This window comes from Entelurus aequoreus, linkage group LG10 (genome assembly GCF_033978785.1).
Source record: "Entelurus aequoreus isolate RoL-2023_Sb linkage group LG10, RoL_Eaeq_v1.1, whole genome shotgun sequence".
Classification (NCBI taxonomy): domain Eukaryota; kingdom Metazoa; phylum Chordata; class Actinopteri; order Syngnathiformes; family Syngnathidae; genus Entelurus; species Entelurus aequoreus.
Window position 1 is genome coordinate 20,863,256 of NC_084740.1, and position 19,813 is coordinate 20,883,068.

Sequence of the window (19,813 nt, forward strand, 5' to 3'; positions counted from 1 at the left end):
TTAGCGGCCGGCTGCAGCAACACAAACACGTAGCAACTACGTCGTAGCCGGTGTTTCATTCTTTACATTCCAGAACGATGACAGTCAAGCTTTACCATTGGCCTGTGGAGAACTGGGACAACATAGACTCTTACCAGGAGGACTTTGAGTTGGATATGCATGCTTGTGGAGAACTGGGACAACAGAGACTCTTACCAGGAGGAGTTTGAGTTGGATACGCGCTACCGTGAGTATGCAGCTGCGGCTTCCAAACATTTGATCGCTTGCCCGTACGTGCGTGCCGCTATGTGCATGTCACGTACGTAACTTTGGGGAAATATATGTGCTGTATGAACTTTGCGGAGGTGAACGGTACTTTGGGCTGTGGGATTGAGTGGGTTGTGTGGGTGTTTGATTTGTATTGGCGGGTTATATGGACTAGAGGGGGGAGGTGTTTGTTATGTGGGATTAATTTGTGGCATTAATCTGTGGTACTTTAACTTTAACTTATCCGAGGTTGGGTCGCAGGGACAGCAGCCTAAGCAGGGAAACCCAGACTTTCCTCTCCCCAGCCACTTCGTCCAGCTCTTCCCGGGGGATCCCGAGGCGTTCCCAGGCCAGTCTTTCCAACGTGTCCTGGGTTTTCCCTGTGGCCTCCTACCGGTCGAACGTGCCCTAAACACCTCCCTAGGGAGGCGTTCAGGTGGCATCCTGACCAGATGTAAATGAACAAGTAGATTAATAATTCATTTTCTACCACTTGTCAAAATAATAGGTAGATAAATTACACTATATGTTACTGCATATGTCAGCAGACTAATTAGGAGTTTTTGTTTGTTTACTTACTACTAATAGACAAGTCGTGTAGTATGTTCACTATTTTATTTAAGGACAAACTTGCAATAATAAACATATGTTTAATGTACCCTACATTTTTTTGTTAAAATATAGCCAATAATGAAATTTTTTGTGGTCCCCTTTATTTAGAAAAGTACCGAAAAGTGCCGAAATAGTTTTGGTACCCGTACCAAAATATCGGTATGGGGACAACACTAATACACGCACACACCGAGCACCCACTGGCAGAAATGTAGACGGTGCCTATGCCTACGGTAAGACGCACACTTTGGTTATCAACACCCATTTTTTGAGAGGGATTGGGGCAGATACCAATTTTTTTTCCTTTGCTTTTTTTGTGCATAACGTTTTTGTTTTTTTATCTTCAGAATGTTTTCGCGAGCCATTAAAAACGAGCTATGGGGCCCCAAATGGCTCCCGCGCCGCACTTTGGACACCCCTGACCAAATGCGTAAACGTGACCTGTAAAGAAGTAAAGTTTGCATGTCACACAGACAAAAAGGGAAAGGAACTTTGGTCATAGCCGGGAATGTTCCGGACAGGAGCTGACAGACGGATACTGAAGACACACCCTCCATGCTCTCCTTCTCCCTTTCCTCCCTCATTGTTCCCACACGCCAGGCTTCGTGTCCGCTGCATACCTTTTTGGATTATAGGTGCGCGAAGACAACTAACTTTTATTCATTTTTAATAGTGTGATCATGTCGGTCGGCCTAAAAAGCAAAGAAAGCCAGAGTGTCGCCTAATTAGGATGAGAGTTGAAGTCCGGTGGACATTTTTTAAAGCGTCGTAAACCCTGCGGTGCGTTCACGGACACACGCGGTGAGGGAGGACCATAGGCGGTGCGTGCACGGACAAACACAGTGACGCCTTCAGGGACCGGGAGGTGGAGGTGCAGGTGTGTGCGCGATTAATCCGAGCAGAGATGAAGTGACGCGGGACCTTCAGGGGAGTGTCCGTGATTCTTGGAATGAGAGGAGAGGGTCTCCTCGCCTCCAAAGCGGGGATGGAGCCGGACACAAGTCGCCCGGAGCCGAGGAGCGTCACCGGGAGCAGGAGTGACCGACACCCGGGTACCCTCCACCTGCCGCGGGCTCTCTTTTTCCTCGCCACCTTGACCGTGCAACCACAGGTAAGCCGATAATTAAGTGCTATATCGGGCTGCACTTTAAGCAGCTGACTTTTAACACTTGTTTACTTGTATGTATATATGTGCACACAGCACCTTTTATATAGTCCTCCATTTTCTCTCTTTGTGCTGCCCACCTGTTGTTGCAGCCCAATCAAGCATGTAGTGACTGCATGGCTGCTAACATCATCATACAATGTGGGATTAATACACACACACATATACAAATATATATATATATATATATATATATATATATATATATATATATATATATATATATATATATGTATGTATGTATGTATGTATGTATGTATGTATGTATGTATGTATGTATGTATGTGTGTGTGTGTGTGTGTGTCTGTATGTCTGTCTATATATATATATGGGTTGTTTGTATGTGTGTGTGTATATATATATGTATATATATATATATATATATATATATATATATATATATATATATATATATATATATATGCACTATATATACACAGTATATATGTGTGTGTGTATATATGTATGTGTGTATTTATATATGTATATATATTTGTGTGTGTGTGTGCATGCCTGCGCGTGTGTGTTTGTATGTATATATAACAATTTGTGGTTTGTGTGTATGTGTATATGTATGTATATGTGTGTGTGTATATATATATATATATAACAATAACAATTTGTGTGTGTAAATATGTATGTGTGTGTATTTATATATGTCTATATGTGTGTGAGTGTGGGTGTGTGTATATATATATAACAATTTGTGGTTTGTGTGTATGTATATGTATGTATGTATATATATGTGTGTGTGTATGTATATACAACAATAACAATTTGTGTGTATATATGTATGTGTGTGTATTTATATATGTCTATATGTGTGTGAGTGTGTGTGTGTGCATGTGTGTGTGTATCCATCCATCCATTTTCTACCGCTTGTCCCTGTGTATATATAACAATTTGTGGTTTGTGTGTATGTATATATATGTGTGTGTATGTATATATAACAATAACAATTTGTGTGTGTATATATGTATGTGTGTGTATTTATATACCTGTATGTCCAAATGTGTGTGGGTGTGTGTGTGCATGCCTGCGTGTGTGTGTGTGTATGAGAGTATATATGTGTGTGTATGTGTATATATAACAATAAGAATTTGTGGGTTTTATATGTGTATATATATATATATATATATATATATATATATATATGTGTGTGTATTTATATATGTCTATAAGTGTATGTGTGTGTGTGTGTCTGTGTGTGTGTGTGTGTAAAAAAGATGCGCATTGTATGCTTTATGACTTTTTTTTATACATTAAAAACAATTGTCAGGATGTATGGCATGTGTGTCGGACTTAAGCTCGATAAACAAACGTTTGTTATTGTGGTTTGCAATCAATCAGAAATGGGCATTATTGTCTTTGTAAAGGCCGAATTTCGTTGAATTGTGTAGCCTATACCTATCTTGTTCTTGCTGATTGGTGCATCGTCTATTGTTAGGATACTATTTATATGTACGCACATCGATCGCCATGGCAAAGATTCTAAGGCATCGGGAAGGGAGGTTGACAGCATGGTACTTAAGTCAGGTGTTCCAAGGCTTTTTTGGGGGGAAAACTGCAGAAGAATGAATGCAGAACAACCCTGACTTTATACTGCACGTATTGCACAGCTTTCAAAGATGCCTGTGATGTGAGGCAGCCCTGTGTGTGTGTGTGTGTGTGTGTGTGTGTGTGTGTGTGTGTGTGTGTGTGTATGTATGTATGTGCACTCACATATGCCAGTGTAATTGCAGATGTGTTCTATTAACACTAAACACACGCAGCATCTGTGTAGTCCAGGGTGTGTGCAAAGACCCGCAGGCCAAAGTCCAGCAAACTACGGGGCGTGCGAATCCATAGTGTGTGTGTGTGCGTGTGTGTGTGTGTGTCCACAGCTGAGCAGCAACTCTCTCCACTCCTTGCATTCTCCGACCACACACACAATCACAGCTTTTCAGATGGGTCATCCGGACATGCCCACATGTTTCTGCATGCAAGGCAATTATAATGTGAAGGTTCAGCTGTCCCTGCGGAAAGTTTAGATCAAGTTTTGTGCATTCAAAAGTGTAAAAACTGTACGATTTAGGCCAGACCTGGGCAAATTAAGGCCTGGTGGCCGCATGCGGCCCGTTAAGCTTTTCAATCTGGCCCGCCGGACATTCCCAAATAATTTATTTACATGTTCAAGATGTAAAGTGTAGCTGCCATTATGATGTGCAGTGATGTTTTCTAATGACTGTAAGTCTTCAACTATACTAAGTCTTTCAATGCTTGGAATCTGCATGATATACTAGTTACTATGGTCATCTAATTAGTTACTATGGTCATCTAATTAGTTACTATAGTCATCTAATTAGTTGCTGTGGTAATCTAATTAGTTACTATGGTCATCTTATTAGTTACTATAGTCATCTAATTAGTTACTATGGTCATCTAACTAGTTACTATGGTCATCTAATTAGTTACTATAGGCAGCTAATTAGTTGCTGTGGTAATCTAATTAGTTAATATGGTCATCTAATTAGTTACTATGGTCATCTAATTAGTTACTATGGTAATGTAAGTCACAGCAGCTCAGACGAGGCACCAAGCAGTGTGGGTGGGGAGCGTTTCCACAGAGTGTTTCCAGAGCCTGAAATGTGGGTGTCAGGGACAGACGTGGAAGGAGATTTTTACAACAAAGTTCTAAAGCTTAGTGATATATCACATATATCAGATTGTAGGTGGGGTTTTTTTACCCTTCGTGTTCATATTTCGCTGTGTTTGTTGCATTTTTGTTGATTGTAAAATATGTGGATGGAGAGGGTGTGTGACGTTCATATGTTGTCAATATTCAGTGTTTTATCCTTCATAGTTAATATTGTAAATCCCACATTCTTTATTTTCATGTACATTCTGGGTGTCTCATTCAGTAAAAAAACTTAAAATTCCATTCCATTTTTTAAGGCGGTCTGTCATAACGTTTTTAGCTTTCAATCAGACATTGTGAAGTTTTGTATTAGTGTTCCTAAAAATAGGGCCCACGCACACATACTGTACAGCAGATTTTCACAGCTTACATATACAGTACAGTGGTGGTCAAAAGTGTACATACACTTGTAAAGAACATCATGTCATGGCTGTCTTGAGTTTCCAATCATTTCTACAACTCTTATTTTTTTGTGATAGAGTGATTGGAGCACATACTTGTTGGTCACAAAAAACATTCATTAAGTTTGCTTCTTTTATGAATTTATTATGGGTCTACTGAAAATGTGAGCAAATCTGCTGGGTCAAAAGTATACATACAGCAATGTTAATATTTACTTACATGTCCCTTGGCAAGTTTCACTGCAATAAGGCGCTTTTGGTAGCCATCCACAAGCTTCTGCTTGAATTTTTGACCACAAAATTGGTGCAGTTCAGCTAAATGTGTTGGTTTTCTGACATGGACTTGTTTCTTCAGCATTGTCCACACGTTTAAGTCAGGACTTTGGGAAGGTCATTCTAAAACCTTCATTCTAGCCTGATTTAGTAATTCCTTTACCACTTTTGAGGTGTGTTTGGGGTCATTGTCCTGTTGGAACACCCAACTGTGCCCAAGACCCAACCTCCGGGCTGATGATTTTAGCTTGTCCTGAAGAATTTGGAGGTAATCCTCCTTTTTCATTGTCCCATTTACTCTCTGTAAAGCACCAGTTCCATCGGCAGCAAAACAGGCCCAGAGCATAATACTAACACCACCATGTTTGACGGTAGGAATGGTGTTCCTGGGATTAAAGGCCTCACCTTTTCTCCTCCAAACATATTGCTGGGTATTGTGGCCAAACAACTAAATTTTTGTTTCATCTGACCACAGAACTTTCCTCCAGAAGGTCTTATCTTTGTCCATGTGATGTCAGATGAAACAAAAATTGAGCTGTTTGGCCACCATACCCAGAGGTTGGGTCTTGGGCGCAGTTGGGTGTTCCAACAGGACAATGACCCCAAACACACCTCAAAAGTAGTAAAGGAATGGCTGAATCAGGCTAGAATGAAGGTATTAGAATGGCCTTCCCAAAGTCCTGACTTAAACGTGTGGACAATGCTGAAGAAACAAGTCCATGTCAGAAAAGCAACACATTTAGCTGAACTGCACCAATTTTGTCAAGAGGAGTGGTCAAAAAGTCAAGCAGAAGCTTGTGGATGGCTACCAAAAGCACCTTATTGCACATTTTTTTCTCAAAATTTGGCTCCATCCATCCATCCATCTTCTTCTGCTTATTCGAGATCGGGTCGCGGGGGCAGCAGCCTAAGCAGGGAAGCCCAGACTTCCCTCTCCCCAGCCACTTCGTCCAGCTCTTCCTGGGGGATCCTGAGGCGTTCCTAGGCCAGCCGGGAGACATAGTCTTCCTAACGTGTCCTGGGTCTTCCCCGTGGCCTCCTACCGGTCGGACGTGCCCTAAACACCTCTCTATGGAGGCGTTCGGGTGGCATCCTGACCAGATGCCCGAACCACCTCATCTGGCTCCTCTCCATGTGGAGGAGCAGCGGCTTTACTTTGAGCTCCCCCCGGATGGCAGAGCTTCTCACCTTATCTCTAAGAGAGAGCCCCGCCACCCGGCGGAGGAAACTCATTTCGGCCGCTTGTACCCGTGATCTTGTCCTTTCGGTCATAACCCAAAGCTCATGACCATAGGTGAGGATGGGAACGTAGATCGACCGGTAAATTGACAGCTTTGCCTTCCGGCTCAGCTCCTTCTTCACCACAACGGATCGATACAGCGTCCGCATTACTGAAGACGCCGCACCGATCCGCCTGTCGATCTCACGATCCACTCTTCCCTCACTCGTGAACAAGACTCCGAGGTACTTGAACTCCTCCAATTGGGGCAACCCGGAGATGGCACTCCACCCTTTTCCGGGCGAGAACCATGGACTCGGACTTAGAGGTGCTGATTCTCATCCCAGTCGCTTCACACTCGGCTGCGAACCGATCCAGTGAGAGCTGAAGATCCTGGCCAGATGAAGCCATCAGGACCACATCATCTGCAAAAAGCAGAGACCTGATCGTGCAGCCACCAAACCGGATCCCCTCAACGCCTTGACTGCGCCTAGAAATTCTGTCCATAAAAGTTATGAACAGAATCGGTGACAAAGGGCAGCCTTGGCGGAGTCCAACCCCTACTGGAAACGGGTCCGACTTACTGCCGGCAATGCGGACCGAGCTCTGACACTGATCATACAGGGAGCGGACCGCCACAATCAGACAGTCCGATACCTCATATTCTCTAAGCACAGGACTTCTCGAGGGACACGGTCGAATGCCTTCTCCAAGTCCACAAAGCACGTGTAGACTGAAAGATTTGGCCCCTCGAGTCAAAATAATTTCCCAGGCCTGATTTAGGCGAATATTACCAATTTTGAAAGATGAGCATGTCACATGTGGGACATTTGGTGAGATGCTTGACACGGGTACGGTCAGAAAAGTCAGTCAATCTCTTCCACACTGCTAAGAATGATGCATGAATGGACATTTCCGCCTTTATAATATACAGAGGCAGGACAGTGGCTGTGTGAAAGGCACACTTGCCACGTCTACCATTTCTTTTTTGTTGCTAAAAAGCACCAAACGGTAGCCACAGTTGGTAGCAGCTCAACACCTTTTGGTGAGTTTATGAACGCCGATGCTGCGAGGACAGCCAGCAACATTACGGCAGTTTCCACAGCAACCAAGCAGACAACATTGAACGTGTGCAAAAAAAAAAAAAAAAAAAAAAAAAAAAAATCAAGTCATTAATGCCAAGATGCCGTGTGAATGTGTTGAATTCATGCGACTCATTCAAGGACACAAGCGCTCCTTTCGGCGCCGTGTTCCCTCCCGGACAGCCAGATTGCAGTGAAATGTAACTGTGGTGAGAACAAAGGTCCTTATGTGTCCTTACTGTCATTAGTATGCCAACAAACCACATATGTAGTGCTGCTTGACTAAAGTCTTCACCACCAAAGGGATTTATTTGTGAGGCTGTGGCATGGAGCAGAAGGAAAGACTGTGTCTTAGTTTCTATCATCTAACACACAAGTGTCAAACTTGTCCTGGAAATAATATGTATCAATAAACTACTGTGACTTTTCTTACTAAATGTATTCTTTCTATTTTGGGAGAAAAAAAAATGTACTCCATGTAATCTCAAATTATGTTAACTTAAATATTGTCTAATTATGCAAAAATATATGATCAAACATTCAGACCATTTTTAAATAGAAATAAATACTAATAATAATAATTTCAAAGCAAGTTATCCATCAAATTGTGCAATGTAAAAGTAGCAATAGATTTCATGGTCAAATTGTGAAATTTACTGTGGTTTTTACAGCATTTTTCTCTAAATCAGGGTTCCCCAACCTTTTTTCCCACCAGGGAGCGGTTTAATGTATGCATTATTTTCACGGACCGGCTTTCTACTTTACGTGTGGCAGATAAAAACAGCAAAAAAAATTGTCCTTTAGCTACAATCTGTCACATTAACATTTTATATGTCCGTTAATGTGCATTGTCCCATGTACTATAAGAAAGGAGTAATAAACATCTATTAACAAGCTTATTAGTGTTTAGTGGGACAGGCCAAAGTTAAGTTGGAGAAAATGCGTTAGTTTATAAATTAATTAGTGTTTCTGTGCAGCCCGGTAGCAAATGCGTCACAGTGGTTGGGGACCACTGCTCTAAATGAAAAAACAGTACTTTTTTTTACTGTAATAAACGGTGGTGTTTTTTTGGCATTTACAGTAATACTGCAGTTGTTGATTTGCGGTAAAAATAAAAACAAACTGGCAGCTCAGGTGCCAAAATTGTACTGTAAAATTGCATTTTTTTTTATTCACAGTAAAAAAAAACAAATTCTGGCAACTGAAAATTCTGACAACTGAGATGCCTTTTTTTTTTTTTTTTTTTTACCATAAAAACAGCAATACTGTTTTTCCATTTACAGTAACATACACTGAAATTATTGCAATTTACCATATTTTTTTGACATTTGAGTTTAAAAAAAAATGGACTAATAAAATGCATCAAAAAATAATGTAATAATAGCATTCAATGTTAGAAGCGGCCCTCTGAAGCCAAACATAACTGCCATGTGGCCCTCAGTGAAAACGACTTGAAGCAGGAAAAGGGGTGCCAGCCTTTGAGCAGGTGCAGGTGCTAGCCTTGGATCAGGAACGGTTGCTAGCCGTGGAGCAGGAAAGGTTGCTAGCCGTGGAGCAGGAAAGGTCACTAGCCGTGGAGCAGGAAGTGTTGCTAGCCATGACTTTGGTGGAGGTGGCCTCACTGGAGGTTGTGACTTGACATGCCGATGGATTGGTGGTGGTGGACGGGCTGGAGGTTGCTGCCTGGCTGGGCGCAGCTGAGCCACCCCACTAGCACAGCTCCCGGCCCTAGCCCCCCCCCCTCAAGGAGCGGATACCAAACGCGCTCCTCGCGGTCTTGAACCGTATTTAAGAGTGGGTCTTTAAATTGTCCAAAAAGTCTTCCTCTATCCCCCCCTGCGGTTGTGTGGGAGGACCAGAGGAAAAAGTCTGTGACGTGGGCGGGGCTTGGAAATCCGGATGTGATTGTGACTGACTAGCTCTGACTTCCAAGAACATGTTTTGATAATGTCTTATCATGGAGCTAGCGTCTCTTGGGGAAGGCTGACAAAAAGAAACAGAATTCAGAAAAAACAAATCCTGGTCCATGATGTCATCAGCAGAGGACGATGTGACGTCACCGCAAGGCGGCTGGGCTGCCTGCCGCTTGCTTCGGTCCGGAGGAGGAGGAGCTTGCGGGAGCGACGCGTCCTGACGGCTAGGAGAAGCCCTTCTGGACTGCTCCCGTCTTTGCCGGCGCTTCCGGTACTGCGGCGGCGCGGCAACGTCCCCGGGCCACACGGAGCTGATGGGGATCAACTTGCCATTAGGACCCCACATCAGGTCCTGGCGCTCCATAGCACGTAACACCTCCTCAGTGTCGGTTGAGGAAGAACGGATAGCTGGCGTCATTCTGTCATAACGGGGGGGTTTTTGCAGCTTACTGCGAGGTTTGTTCTCCTAGGACACAAATGGACTATTCCTGACAGGACTTGAAAACATGATTTAATCTTGACTCTCAAATAGGTACAAACAAACAAGGCGCACAAGGCGAAGGCACAACTTAGCGCAGAAAACAAAAGCTAACACTTAGCATAAACTATGGACAGGGCAAAAACTCACTAACTGTGGCATGAACAAACAAAACTTACTGGGCAAGGCATGAAGCAAACAATGGCATGACACAAGCAATGACGCCAGCCCGACTGACAGGCAAAGACAGGCTTAAATACTGGTCTCTTCATTAGAGACAGGTGTGTCCCGAACGCAAGAGGCAGGTGAAAATCATAAGTCGTCATGGAAACTAAAACAAACAAGGGTGCACAAAAACAGGAACTTTGGAGTCTTAAAACTAACAGAAAATAACAAAAACATGATCCAGACCACAGATCATGACAGTATCTTTGCAGATGATGCTACATATGTACAAAATAAACCACATGATGTTAGTGCACCAGTCGAGGAAAATGAGCAAACTACATAAATGACATCCTGTAATTTGATTTTGATATTATTTTTCTATCTTGATAGATTGAAAATTAACACCAATGAGTTGACTGGTGAACATTAAATTGAATTAATTAAATTAAATGTATTCTGAAAATATGAATAACGACAAATAAAGAGAAAATACTACTAACCGCACAATATGCAAGTGTAAAAAAACCTTTTTCAGAATGTGCATGTTCTATTTTTAAACAAAGAAAACAACCTGAAGTTGTCTTTATTTTTAAGTTATCGTGCCATGCTTTTACCAGTCCGGCCCACTTGGGAGTAGATTTTTCTCCATGTGGCCCCCCATCTAAAATGAGTTTGACACCCCTGCTGTAAATGATACAAATTCAACGGTGGACTTCAACCTCTCTGTGATTTTCAGATTCCAAATCCATCTGCTAGTTTAAGATCAACACTTTTGTGTAGGTGGTGACAAGAAGGTTTGACAATGGGCTGCTGTTGGAAACATCTGGCTTTACTTGGATCCAGTGGTGTGCCGTCAGGGCCAGCAAGGACTTCTCTGCTGGCCTAACATAACCAGAAATCACGATCATAATTAAAGATACAAGTTATTTACTTTCCCTAAACATATAAAAGTATTCATATTCTCTTCATGTCATATTAAGCTCCTTCCAGTGCTGTTGTTTTAGGTTATAGATTTTTTATCCAATCAGAATTCAACTAGCTTATGTTGCCATGCTGTACCAAATCTGCCTTCAGAATCAACAATGTGTGTGCACTGTAAGTGAATGGGCACATACAGTTGATAGATAATTGCCATAGCCAATCAGATCAGGAGTTGTTGTCAGTAAGGCCTTCTAGCTGGCCTAAGGTTGAACGTGACATTTACGCCTCCTGTGATTGGATACCCATCGGCACCGTTAGCGGGTAAATTTGAGAACACATACAGTTGATAGACAGTTGCGATAGCCAATCAGATCACAAGTTGTTGACAGTAGCCTATCTAGGTAGCCTGATGTTAACGAGACTGTGATTGGATACTCACTTGTCATTCCAAAGTGAGTATCCAATCACAAGTTGCAATTTAGCATGAAGCAGGAAGTGTTGACCCACAGAGAAGGAGAACAAAGCGTTGATTAGGTGGCGGATATATATTTGCGAGGCCAGGATATTTAAAGGGAAACTACAGCTTGTGAGACCATGTCGGCGATTAAATAACCCGTTTTGTACACTGTTGATGTGCTTCAATGCACAGTAAATGTGTTCCTGTATAGCAGGGGTGCTCATTACGTCGATCGCAATCTACCGGTCGATCGCGCAGGGTGTGTCAGTCGTTCGCCAGCCAGGCATTAAAAAAATAGTCCTAAAAATTAGCGATCATAATTCTTCACTATGACGTCACTTTCGTCACTTGATTGACATTCACAGCACCCGAGGGTCTTCTGAGATGATGCTGGCTGCTGCCAGCTCATTATTAAGACAAAAATTACCGACAGGAAGGCGAGAAACACTTTTTATTTCAACAGACTCTGGCGCCGTACTTGTCGTCAAAACTCCAAAGACCGACTGCACGGTTCCTGCCTTCACAATAAAAGCTCGACTTCATCCTGCCTGCGCTAAGAGTCTCAGAAAGCTGGCGTGCACAAGCTAGCAAGCTACGGAGTTTGCCGCCAATGTATTTCTTGTAAAGTGTATAAAAAGGAGTATGGAAGCTGGACAAATAAGATGACAAAAACCAACCACTCATTTGGCATAGGACAGAAAGGAGGACTTTTTTTCTCCTCCATTTAAAAATGCGGACGTTATCAGCACTACTGTCTGATTCTAATCAAAGCAAGTCATCAGAATCAGGTAATACACCAACTTATATTCTTGTCTTCATGAAATAAAGGAATCTATATGTGTTAAACATGCATGTATTATCATTAAACTCCCTTAACTTATTAATAATATTAACTATATGTGTTAAACATGCTTGCATTATCTTTAAACACCTTTAACTTGTTAACAATATTAAGTATATGTGTTAAACATGCTTGCATTATCTTTAAACACCTTTAACTTGTTAACAATATTAACTATATGTGTTAAACATGCTTGTATTGTCATTAAACACCTTTAACTTGTTAACAATATTAAGTATATGTGTTAAACATGCTTGCATTATCTTTAAACACCTTTAACTTGTTAACAATATTAACTATGTGTTAAACATGCTTGTATTGTCATTAAACACCTTTAACTTGTTAACAATATTAAGTATATGTGTTAAACATGCTTGCATTATCTTTAAACACCTTTAACATGTTAACAATACACATCTAGTGTGTGTGTGACAATCATTGGTACTTTAATCTTTAATCTTTAAACATTCTTGTATTATCATTAAACACCTTTAATTTATTAACAATATTAACTATATGTGTTAAACATGCTTGCATTATCATTAAACACCTTTAACTTGTTAACAAAACATATATTTCATAAATAAGTAAATATAAATTATATATATGAATGAGGTAGATCCCCACGACTTGATCAATTGAAAAGTAGCTTGCCTGCAGAAAAAGTGTGAGCACCCCTGCTGTATAGTATTTCTCCAGCAATGGTCATGTGGTGACATAGATAGATAGATAGATAGTACTTTATTGATTCCTTCAGGAAAATTTAAATTCCAGCAGCAGTGTACAGAATTGAGATTGAATTTAAAAAGTAAAAAGTAAATAATGGAGGTATGAATGGAAACAAAATAGAAAAATATTACAATAAGAATACAAATAAAAAGCAACAATGAGAATAAGAAATATAACAGTAAAATAAGAATATAACAAGAGAAACTAGGCAGTAGTGATCATGTTATGAAAAAGTATTGCACTGTTATTGTTTTGCATCCCCTGTCATTCTAGTACCCCCCTCCCCCCCAGAGAGGAGTTGTACAGTCTAATGGCGTGTGGGACAAAGGAGTTTTTTAGTCTATTAGTCCTGCACTTGGGATGAAGCAGTCTAGCACTGAACAGGCTCCTCTGGCTACTGATAACGGTATGCAGAGGGTGACTGGCATCATCCAGGATGCTCACTAGTTTTTCCACAGTCCTCTTCTCTGCCACCGTCACCAGTGAGTCCAGTTTTATTCCGATCGTAGAACCGGCCTGCCTGATCAGTTTCTCCAGTCTGGAGCTGTCCTTCTTAGATATACTGCCCCCCCCACACACCGCGATGTAGTACAGAACACTGGCAACCACAGACTGGTAGTACATCCACAAGAGTTTTTTACAGATGTTGAAGGAGTGCAGCCTCCTCAGGAAGTACAGCCTGCTCTGTCCTTTCCTGTACAAGTGGTCCGTGTTAACAGTCCAGTCCAGCTTGTTGTCCACCCACACCCCGAGGTAAATGACGGTATTTTGAGAGGTCATCATTGAAGTGAGAAGGCCTAGGTGGGAAACTGCTTGGAACACACTTTGCGTGTTTAAACAGATTCTACGCTGCAAGGAGCAGCTTTTGGAATATTGGGTTTCCCCCCCCCGTGTTTTTAGGTCCAGTGCCTGGGTGGATGGCATCTTCAGGGCTGAAATACTGGAATGCTGGGAAGGACTCCTAAAGGAGACCCAAAGAGGATGCAGAGTGATGACGAGCGCCACTATATCTTCACAAGCCTTTTGATGCGGACCTCTTTAACCCCCACCCCCCCCACCCCATGATTTGCCCCTTCTGGACCGCTGATCCCCCTATCTCATCTCCCAGCTGCTCGGGGCATTACTAGAAAAAAGGAATGGAGTTTAAGGCAAGCTGAAAAATTCCTAAAATATGCATTTAACCTATAAAGTGCTGATGGATAGCTAGATTACTACAGAATATGTGGTGTCCCCGTTTTGTCTGTTCGTCAGTTTCGGGGATCTGGCTAGGGATCCTTAGACCAGAAACCGATGAAAAATCCTGGTGTAGATTGTCCATTGTGTGACTAAATAATGCGATGTTGTTGTGGTTCAAATTTAGGTCTACAGTACACACACACACACACACACACACACACACACACACACACACACACACACACACACACACACACACACACACACACACACACACACACACACACACACACACACAAACTGATTATTTGTTTGTGTGTCACGTCGTATTGCCATGATTAATTGCACAACACTGCGGGGGGTTAGTGATTACAACTCTTAACAAGCTATCTTTAGTTCAGTGTTGCGCAAGAACGCTTCGCACAAATGAATGAGCTTCATTACTTAATGAAATGTTGATTGCAATCGGAGATGACTTCATTTTTCTCAACCTTTTTTGGAATCCAAAACCATTATTTCATAGCAGCACTAAATACACACACACACACACACACACACACACACACACACACACACACACACACACACACACACACACACACACACACACACACACACACACACACACACACACACACACACACACACACACACACACACACACACACACACACACACACACACACACACACACACACACACACACCCAAACATACACCTGACCCTGCTGCTCCGAGACTCTCAGGGGGTCTTGTTAAGCTTGACTGAGTGGGTGTGGGTGTGTGTGTGTGTGTGTGTGTGTGTTCTTGTATTTCTACCCTTCTTGAGACATGAAGAAGGAAAAGTATCTTCCATATGAGGAGGTGTGAACAAGTGATGACATAAATCATGGTCCCAATAACATTGCATCTAATAGACATGTCTCATTTGCACCCCTGCTGGTGACATCTATCAAAATGAGGGTGGTCCCAAAAAGGAGGGATTTTTCAAATTGACTGTGTCGCTTTTAAAAGTGCTCCCCCCCTGGTCAACATATGAAATAAGTGTGTGTAAAAATTTGAAGTGCTCCCCCTCTTGCCAAAATTAACAATAAAATAAACATGTATATAGACACATACTGTATATACTTGAAGTAAATAATGAAGATTAAAAACCAATTACAAACAAAAAATTCAACAACAACAAAAATGAACTAAAAGCAGTATTTTTCTCACAATGTGTCGACTTTTTTTCTTATACAATTGGGAACAATTTCTCATATTCTTTCTGTTTCTGTAATAATGCAATATTTACTCGTAAAATTATTACTTTTTCATGTAAAATTTGGACTTTTTAATGCAAAACTGTGACATTTGTCGTATAAAATTCTGACTTTTATCACAAAATTGCCAATGTTTTTGTTGTTCTTGTAAAATAGTGACATTTTTGAGTAAAATTATGACATTTGTCATAATTTTGCCAAGTAAAATTCCGATTATTATTATAATATTGCCAACATTTTAAAGTTTTCTTATAAAATTGTGACTTTTGTCGAGTAAAATTACGACTCTTTTAAAAACATTGTCAAAATGTTAAGCTTTTCTTGTAAAACTGTGACTGTCATTGAGTAAAATTCCAACTTTTATCATAACATTGCACAAATGTTCAGTTTTTCTTGTAAAATGTTGACTTGCGTTGAGTAAAATTACGACTTTTATTACAATACTGCCAAAATTCTACAATTTTCTTGTGAAATTTTGACCTTTTTCTTGTGAAATTCCAACTCATTTTTCACATATATTTGCATAGTATGTATATATTATTAATGTTGTAAATACAAGTCTTTATATGGTGGTCTTAAAGAGGTAGGCATTTTTCGGAGGTCTCAAGAAGGTAACAAATACAAGAATGTGTGTGTGTGTGTGTGTGCGTGTGTGTGTGTGTGTGTGTGTGTGTGTGTGTGTGTGTGTGTGTGTGTGTGTGTGTGTGTGTGTGTGTGTGTGTGTGTGTGTGTGTGTAGGGAGGTGAATGAAAAGAAAAATGGTGAGAGAAGAACTAGTCAGAGAAAAGAGAAATGGCAGGAGGATCCTTCCAGCCTGTTCCCATGTAGAGGAAAGAGGAGGAGGGTGAAAAAAAAAAAGTCCGGGACCGGTCGTGACACACGGGAGGAGAAAAGAAAATAGATGAAAATGAGGAGATAATCATAGGATTATGTTGCACAGGAGCTTGAAGTCCTTCCATCAATACTCCCTCTCAGTTGGCTGACTGACTTATGAATGCTGGCGTCTATAAGAAGCTTTATTCTTACCTTTGTATCTCATTGTAGTTGCCAATACAGGGATTCAAGTTATATACAGCATGGCAGAGGTGCCCATTACGTCCATTGTACCAAATTCGGTATACCTGAAATATTTAGTATCCCATACCGTGGGAGCGTGCATGGGGGCGTAGCTATGTGCCTTGTTCAGACAGCGGCAGCACTTCCGTGTTATTAGCCATGTCAATGATTGTAAATATTGGTAACACTTTAGTATGGGGAACATATTCACCATTAATTAGTTTCTTATTAACATGCAAATTAGTAACATATTGGCTCTTAATTAGTCATCATTAAGTACTTATTGATGCCTTATTCTGCATGGCCTAAGAGTCTTCCCCTAATAACCTCAGAATTATTGCTTATTTGTAAGTGAAGTGAAGTATATTCATATAGCGCTTTTCTCTAGTGACTCAAAGCGCTTTTACATAGTGAAACCCAATATCTAAATTACATTTAAAGCAGTGTGGGTGGCACTGGGAGCAGGTGGGTAAAGTGTCTTGCCCAAGGACACAACGGCAGTGACTAGGATGGCAGAAGTGGGGATCAAACCTGGAACCCTCAAGCTGCTGGCACGGCCACTCTACCAACCGAGCTATACCGCCCCCTAGTAACCCTAACCCAGGGGTCGGCAACCCAAAATGTTGAAAGAGCCATATTGGACCAAAAATACAAAAACAAATCTGTCTGGAGCCGCAACAAATTAAAAGCCATATTACATACAGATAGTGTGTCATGAGATATAAATTGAATTAAGAGGACTTAAAGGAAACTAAATGAGCTCAAATATAGCTACAAATGAGGCATAATGATGCAATATGTACATATAGCTAGCCTAAATAGCATGTTAGCATCGATTAGCTTGCAGTCATGCAGTGACCAAATATGTCTGATTAGCACTCCACACGAGTCAATAACATCAACAAAACTCACCTTTGTGCATTCATGCACAACGTTAAAAGTGAGGTGGACAAAATGAGACAGAAAAAGAAGTGGCATAAAACACGTCCTAGAAAGTCAGAGAAACTTATACATGTAAACAAACTAAGGTGAGTTCAAGGACCGCCAAAATTAGTAGGACAAAACGGCGCTTGCCAAATACTCGAATCAGTGAAGCATGTTTAATATAAACAGTGTGATTTATAACAATTAGGGCGGTTTGTGTCATGTTTGTCATACAGAAACCATATTAAAACAAAAAATATATTTTTTTCCCCCTCATCTTTTTCCATTTTTCATACATTTTTGAAAAAGCTTCAGAGAGCCACTAGGGCGGCGCTAAAGAGCCGCATGCGGCTCTAGAGCCGCGGGTTGCCGACCCCTGCCCTAACCCCTTAGTAACCCTAACACTAACCCTAACCCTTATATGTTCCCCTAGTGTCCAAATAACTCTAAATTAAGTCTTTGTTACTTAGAATATGTTCCCCATACTAATGGATTACATTTATATAGCGCTTTTCTAGGCACTCAAAGTGCTTCACAGAGAAGTGAAGACCCATCATTCATTTTTACAACTCATTCATTCATCATTCATTCACCGGTGTGAGCGGCACCGGGGGCAAGGGTGAAGTGTCCTGCCCAAGGACACAACGGCAGCGATTTTGGATGGTAAGAGGCGGGGAGCGAACCTGCAACCCTCAGGTTTCTGGCACGGCCGCTCTACCCACCACGCCAGTCCGTGGATTGATTGGTACCGGGCCGCACAAGAAATTATTTTTTTTTATTTTTTATTAAATCAACATAAAAAACAAAAGATACACTCACAATTAGTGCACCAACCCAAAAAACCTCCTCATTCACACTCATTCACCCAAAAGGGTTGTTTCTTTCTGTTATTAACATTTCTGGTTCCAACATTATATATCAATATAGATCAATACAGTCTGCAGGGATACAGTCCGTAAGCACACATGATTGTATTTTTTTATGACAAAACAAAACAAAAAAAATACCACGGTCCGTGGGACAAATTTTCAAGCGCTGAGCGGTCCACAGTTACAAAAAGGTTGGGGACCACTGCACTACGCCATACCACCCCTCTAAAGTGTTTCCTAAATATTATGTATCCCCTACTAACTTTTTTGTGATTAATAACATGAGTCCAAATTCACAAGTGTTGTTGTTGGTGATGCTAACTAAGTATCTACAGATTAAAAGACATGATGTTCGTACATCAATTAAGGAAAATAGAGGGGGGGGACACATTTTATGGCAGCACAGAAATATGCTGAAATATTATGTATCCCATATTAACTTTTTTTTTGTTAATAAAATGAGTATAAATTCCCAAGTTGTGTTGCTGATGATGCTAAGTATCTACAGATTAAAAGACATGATGTTCGTACATCAATTGAGGAAAATTGGGGGGGGGGGGGGGACACATTTTATGGCAGCACAGAAATATACTGAAATATTATGTATCCCCTACTAACATTTTTGTAATTAATAAAATGAATCCAAATTCACAAGTGTTGTTGTTGATGATGCTAAGTGTCTACAGCATGGGTGTCAAACTCTGGCCCGTGGGCCAAATTTGGCCCGCCGTGTAATTTCATTTGGCCCTTGAGGCAATATCAAATTAACATTAGAGCTGGCCCGCCGGTATTATACAGCGGCGGTGCATTCACCGCTAATACTCATACTTGCCAAGACTCCCGAATTTCAGAGCCCCTCCCGAAAATCTCCCGGGGCAACCATTCTTCCGGATTTCTCCCGATTTCCACCCGGACAACAATATTGGGGGCGTGCCTTAAAGCAGTGGTCCCCAACCTTTTTGTAGGTGGGGACCGGTCAACGCTTGAAAATTTGTCCCACGTACCGGGGGGGGGGGTTATTTATTTATTTATTTTTTCATAAAGAAATACAATCATGTGTGCTTACGGACTGTATCACTGCAGAGTGTATTGATCTATATTGACATATAATGTATATATTGTGTTTTTTATTTTGATTTAAAAAAAAAAAAAAAATTATTATTATTTTTTTTTTTTAATTTCTTGCGCGACCAGCCAATCGGTCCGCGGACCGGTACCGGGCCACGGCCCGGTGGTTGGGGACCACTGTCTTAAAGGCACTGCCTTTAGCGTCCTCTACAACCTGTCGTCACGTCCGCTTTTCCTCCATACAAACAGCGTGCCGGCCCAGTCACATAATATATGC

At 41.3% G+C, this 19,813-nt stretch overlaps 1 protein-coding gene across 2 annotated transcripts in view; it reads left to right on the forward strand.

Annotated features, from left to right (window-relative positions):
- The first annotated feature begins 1,331 nt into the window (after positions 1-1,331).
- Positions 1,332-19,813, forward strand: part of LOC133658360 (protein jagged-2) — a 162,413-nt gene continuing 143,931 nt past the window's right edge. The window contains exon 1 of one of the 2 annotated variants that reach the window (XM_062060284.1): positions 1,332-1,969. In XM_062060284.1, the coding sequence (XP_061916268.1) occupies positions 1,808-1,969 (162 nt within the window). In that variant the 5' untranslated portion in view covers positions 1,332-1,807. The remainder of the gene's footprint in view (positions 1,970-19,813) is intronic. The other variant, XM_062060283.1, reaches the window with a different exon arrangement.